The sequence below is a fragment of the Clinocottus analis genome, unplaced genomic scaffold (assembly GCF_023055335.1).
Source record: "Clinocottus analis isolate CAN_PGR_092001 unplaced genomic scaffold, fCliAna1.0.p SCAF_18, whole genome shotgun sequence".
NCBI classification, from domain to species: domain Eukaryota; kingdom Metazoa; phylum Chordata; class Actinopteri; order Perciformes; family Cottidae; genus Clinocottus; species Clinocottus analis.
In genome coordinates this window covers 1771346-1777500 of record NW_027175909.1, presented here as the reverse complement: position 1 = coordinate 1777500, position 6155 = coordinate 1771346, and the positions used below count along the sequence as shown (strand labels likewise).

The window sequence follows — 6155 nt, the reverse complement described above, 5'->3', positions numbered from 1 at the left end:
CTTGTGCGAGTATCGTTGCATGGCAGTGCATGATGTTGGAGCAAGCCGGACACAAATATAACCAGCATGCATTGCGAGCCGACCGCCAGCGATTGATTCTGTGCAGAACTGGCTCATCTCGAACAAACCTAGTACAAAACTTATGTGAAGGAAAAACAGGACTACGGAAGCCTAGAAGGCACCAAAGAGGTAAAAATTTCCACAGGAAACAGATTTAACTCTTCGAAATAAAATTCACACACACACACACTCAACAGAATCGTTGAATAATAAACAAAGATATAATACATTAAAAATAAGAAATGAAAGTGTATTTCTAACTCCATTACACATGCATCGTAGCTCACCAGTGTCACAAAAACAAATGATTAATAGTGTGTTAGTAATGAAGTCATTTTCCTTTCTTAATTCAAGTGAATAACACAACTGGCCACAGACCAAGGTCCTATTTTGAAAAGCAGCAGCTTTATTACATTCACTCCCCGGCTCAGCACATCCTTACTTTTTCTGTGTGTGTGTGCATGTGTAGATCTCGAGGAAAAGGTGAAGGAGGCAGAGGAGGGTGGCCAGCAAGAGAAGGACACAGAAGAGGAGAAACAGTCGAGGAGCCTCATTTCAGAACAGAAGAAGACAAATGTCGAGAACAGGATGCAGCAGGAAGTGCAAATGTCCAAAGAAGAGGGAGGGGACAATAATCCAGGTGGACCTGTGGGATCCTGCCCAATTAACACAGACAAGAAGAAGCCCAAAGGCCACACGGAGAAGCAGCATCGTCAGACTGGTAAGCATCCGGCAACTTCCTCACTGTGGGAACAACTACAGTGTACAAGGAGCTAAGTACTTTACTTTGTAATACTGTGCCCAGGTACAATTTTACTTGACTGAGTACATTGAATAACTATACTTTGACTCTACTGCTTTTCAGAGACAAATAATGCATTTGTTAATTCACTAAATGTATTTACAAATTGTTTGTTGTTACTTTTACGAAAGTCAGACCTCCAATATGTTCATTGTAATATGCATAACTTCAATGATCTGAAAGGTAATGAGAGGAAAATGTACTGCTTTAATCCTGCAGTGCTGAGGAGGGAAAGAGGAATAGGAGAGCAGATGAGTGGGGAAGCTCAGACTGGGACTGGAGGGGCTGGAGGGGAAGGGGTTTCTGCAGAATGAACAAAGTGATGCAGAATGAAATGTAGTAGCTCGTTTGCAACAAAACTACATTCCTGTCGTACTTATTTTTTAAATTGCATAAGAAATAGTCCAAAGACATGCTGTTAATTGGACTCTAAATTGCCGTACGTGTGAATGTGAGCGTGAATGGTTGTCTATATGTCTGCTGTGTACGGTTTACCTTGCCTTCGCCCCTTGACAGCTGGGATCGGCTCCAGCACCCCGCGACCCTAATGAGGATAAGCGGTTCAGATAATGGATGGATGGCTCATGAAGAATGTGACCTCATATTACAACCAAAACCACGTCACATGGCAACAGCAACAGTGGCTCAACAGTCACTGAGCTCCTGCTGCTGGGTTCGCCTGAAGTCTATTTTCTTGAGTTTGAACATCAGACAGCCAGCAGTATGCTAGGTAGTGGTGCTTCCATCTCAACTCTACTCCCTCTCGATCCTGAGGCAGTGCGGGGGCATTTGGTCCAACAGGTGTGGCTGGGTTGTTGGTGGTTTCAAAGAGGAGAATCATGATAAGGACGTTTGTCATTGCAAAAAGATACAAAATTAAGTTTGCAACTCAGTTCAGCAGCAACTGAACAACATTTAGACTGAGCCCACTGAGATGCAGTCCAGGCTTCCCTCTCACCTGCAACATTTTCCAGCTCGTTCTGGGGGACCCCGAGACGTTCCCAGGCCAGCCGGGAGATATAATCCCTCCAGCGTGGCCTGGGTCTTCCCCGGGGCCTCTTCCCAGTTGGACGTGCCTGGAAAACCTCTAATGGGAGGCGTCCAGGAGGCATCCGGATTAGATGCCCGAACCACCTCAGCTGACTCCTTTCGATACGAAGGAGTAGCGGCTCGACTCCAAGCTCCCTCCTGATGTACGAGCTCCTTACCCTATCTCTAAGGCTACTTGAACTCCTTCGCTTGGGGCAGGCATGTATATGTATTTGTCCGTGACAATACGAGTCTCGACAATATTTTGTTGTAACTCCAATGTACATCATGCAATCAGTCCAAAACTCCTCATGCATGACGCTAGTTCAGGCCTAAGCACATTTACATGAAGAAATTACCACATTGTCCATGGTGCTACCTACTGGCCAAACTTAATCAGCCAAATGGCATCAGACAACGTGCAATTTACATGGCGTGGTTTACACTCCACGTAGAGTAACATGATGCATATGTATGTTCACAATTGTCTTTGTGCCACTTACTGGCCTAACAAACTCTGCCTAACGGCATCAGATTGACATGTAATTTACATGACGTGACCTGCACTTCAGATAGAGAAACATGGTGCATGTGTGTATGTTCAATTTGTCGTCGCACCACCCACTGGCCAATCAAAATCCACCGAAAGGCATCAGATTTCCATGGCATTTACACAACGTGGTCTAATGCTGTGTTCACACCGAACGTCACACCTCAAGATTTCCACACGCGTTGAGATTACATGTAAAGTCAATGCAAAGCTGCGTATACGCGTATTTTCCAGCGGGCAGCGTGTCAGACGCCTATAAGCAGTACGAATAGCCCTTTGGTTGCGAGGCGAATACGGGTCGACGCGCAAGTTGAATTTTCCCAAACCTGGCCGCAAAAATGCGTGAGTCATAGTTGCGTCAGCCAATCAGCGTTGAGATATTCCGCTCGTCACTGTCGGACTGCCGGTGCTGAATCAAACTGCTGCCGGTCACCCGGAAGAAGTGCTGATAGTGGCTTCATTCAGGCGCTGTTGTTGGACTAATATAATATTATGAACCCAGACACGATGGAGTTTGATGTTACGATGTTTTTGTGACATTCACAACAAGTATAAAGCTGATCTAGTGGTTATTTCATCTATAGTCTGTAACGGAAAAGATCACTCTTTTCAAGGAAAGAAGCGGCTGAGATAAGCCACGCCCTCTTTGTGCCGCGCAATTAGTCTTGCTGCTTTTAGTGTGAACAGTTTTTTGACGCGCGTAGGAATTTTTTGACGCGTTTGTTGTGAACGCACCTTAAGCTTCCCGTAGAACGACGTGACGCACGTTGTCGAGCGTGTCGTCTAGTGCCACGCGGCGGATACCGGAACAGGTTAAGTATTTGCATAGTGTAGCGTGAATGGAGATCTTGCCAGGGGGAGAGGAGAGGATTTGGGGGGGGGGGGGGAGTAGGAAGGCAAGACCTCGTTACCCAACACGGTGGCAACTCCGTTAACTATTATCTCAGGGATCCTGGAGGAAATAACAATCCTCATCCGATATGAGTATCATGTCTTCAGTCTTTTATCTCGCTCCGGGCTAAAGCGTTGTTTTTTTTTTATTTCGAGTTAAGTTATTGGTATTGGCTATGGTGTTTTCTAGCTTGTGCTTTAGGTCCCCACAGTGGGCTGTAACTTCTCAACCCGTATAGCGAGTGCGTGTACAGTCTACACCTCACCTATAATTGTTTGCTCCTGTTCTCGTAAAGTTGCATATTAAGTCTAGTTCTCTGAATCTGGTGGAATCCTAATCAGACCAAGATCTGGTGAAAAAGTTCTTTCAGACTGAGTTCTGGTGAAAGAAGTCCTTTGTCCTCTCTCCGGGCATCACATCTTGTACCTCACAGACACACTTAACCCCTTCTTTGTGACGGTTTGGTAGCTGGACCTAAACGCAGACACGGAGAGGCAAGGTAGGGTTAAGGTAAAAGGGTTTAGTTTACAGAAGGTAGCTGGTGGAATGGTAAGGAGGAGTGCAGGCGGAGCGGTGAGGTGGGGTGAGCGGCGGCGATAAACTGAAGTGCAGGAATCCCGGACAGAGGAAACAGGGGTTAGGTAAGACAACACAATGCAAAATATTTCTATCTGCTTCGTAAAGAGCCCGAGGGTTGCCGTGCCACTGTAAATGGCGCAATAATCTGGCAACTGGAGAGGAGGAAGCCAGGGTGTTTTATCAGGGAGGAGTTGATTATTTGATTGAAGGCAGGTGCCGGAGATGAGATGCAGGTGTGGAGATTCTTGCCAGAAGCCACGCCCACAGTACACACCCACCCACACACACACACACACAGGGAAAAACGAAAAAGGACACTATACACGGCTGAGCCGTGACATCCTTTTTTTCAAGGGTCAATCCTAGTTCTTGTCTCTAAGGTCAACTGAGGGTTTGTTGCCCAATATGGTAACGCTGTCTGCTGTAACCTATTACACAGGAGAGATTTTTACAATACCCATTATATAGAAAAAAATATAAAACATAGCAACTTATAGCATCATATGTATTTTATATTTTCTAATCACAAACTATACTTGAAATAAAGACCAAACAGTATTCAATATTCATTCAATGGTGATGCAGGAAAAGAAAATAGCTATACGTTTTCAATGATTACACTTTTTTACTTTAATAATTTCCTCGATCACTCAACACAAGCGCAATTTCCTACGTCAAGTGCTCTATGAGATAAAATGATCGTCCAACCAGCGGGCAGACATTCTCGGCCGGGCAAGCCAGCAACCCTCCTGTGCCCCAAACATGCCGAAGCGAGGACCCGCTCACAGCTGCGAGCAGCTTTTATTGTTGTTCTATTGTTTATTGTATATATTTTTTAATCTTCTGCAGTAACCTTGAATTAAACTCTGGCAAAATAATTTCTTTTGGGATTCATTAAGCGCTATCATATTTTACCTTGTGTTGAACACAAAGAAGACAAACTACTGGAACAAAATTTGGGGAGCATTCACTACTGCCAACTTAAATGTTGCTTTCTCTGCAGGCCCTCAGCCTGACTGCCCTCTCATCCATTACTGCAAGAGACCCAGCTACTCTGCCGGCTCCTACCGGATGGCCAGGTCAAAGGTCACTGAGATGCGACCCATTGATGCCAGAGGGAAAGCCAGGAGACTGCAGCACATCTCCCTGCGACGCCGAAAGTGACCTCACAGTCAAAAGTCGTAATACATGTCTATTATGTCTATTAAAGTCTACTACATAATTTGTCTTAGTTGATATTTGACTATTGCAGCCTGTTTTCCAACTGAGCTTATGATTTGTTTTAATCGTGTATCGTAACTGTTGCTCCATTATCTCCACCCTGTTCTGGTGATGTGTCTCCTCTTCATCCCTGCCAACTCATTATTTTTTGTGGACCTATCACTTATTTTAAATCACTTCACGATGAAAGTCATCACGATGACTTTTTGTTAAATTTTGCATAATTTCTGAATTGTACATTTGGTTTAATTATTGAAATGTATAATGTTAAAATCTTTAGAATTATACTGTATTTAGCTAGTGGTGTATAAAATAGCCAAAAGCCATACTCATACGAGTAAAAGTAAAGATACCTTACTTGTAAATGACTCTAGTAAAAGTAAAGTCACCTATTAGAATATTACGTGAGTAAAAGTCTTAAAATTTACTGTATTGTCTCATATTTAAGTATTGTCTCATATTTAATGTATTAAGTATTGAAAGTACAAGTACATGCTGTTAATAAAAAAATCAAAGGGTTAGAAATTTGCGAATTATAAAGTTTATTCTTTTAACTATGGTGATGTCCTCACTCATCCCGTATACGCCCCGTGTCCTGCGGGTCAAACTACTGTTTCCTTTTATCTTCAGCCTTCAATGAGTGTGTGTATATTAATTCTATTTAGTGTATTTTATATAGCCCCAAATCACAAATACAAAATTTGCCTTGGAGTGCTTTACAATCTGTACACATACCATTCCTGTCCCGGGACCTCACATCAGATCAGGAAAAACTTCCCTAACGTGGATGTACAGAAGCAATAGAATAACGTAACGAAGTTTCAGCACATTCAATGAATATGACAGACATGACCACGGACCACGATCCAAATAACCACAATTCATGTCAGCAGAAGGGAGTAGAGAGGACGGGCATTAGCAGGGCGATGGCAGGAGGCAGGACCCGCTCTAGACACAGAAGGAGAGAAAGAACAGGAGAAGCTGAGAAGAGGAAAAGGGCGGAAGAAGAGAAGAGGAGAGAG

At 43.8% G+C, this 6155-nt stretch overlaps 1 protein-coding gene across 1 annotated transcript in view; it reads left to right on the top strand.

Moving 5' to 3' along the window:
* Positions 1-5347, top strand: part of pde1ca (phosphodiesterase 1C, calmodulin-dependent a) — a 63719-nt gene extending 58372 nt beyond the window's left edge. Inside the window, exons 16-17 of the mRNA XM_068581750.1 lie at positions 530-781; positions 4916-5347. Coding sequence (XP_068437851.1) covers positions 530-781; positions 4916-5076 — 413 coding nt within the window. The 3' untranslated portion in view covers positions 5077-5347. The remainder of the gene's footprint in view (positions 1-529; positions 782-4915) is intronic.
* The last annotated feature ends 808 nt before the right edge of the window (positions 5348-6155 follow it).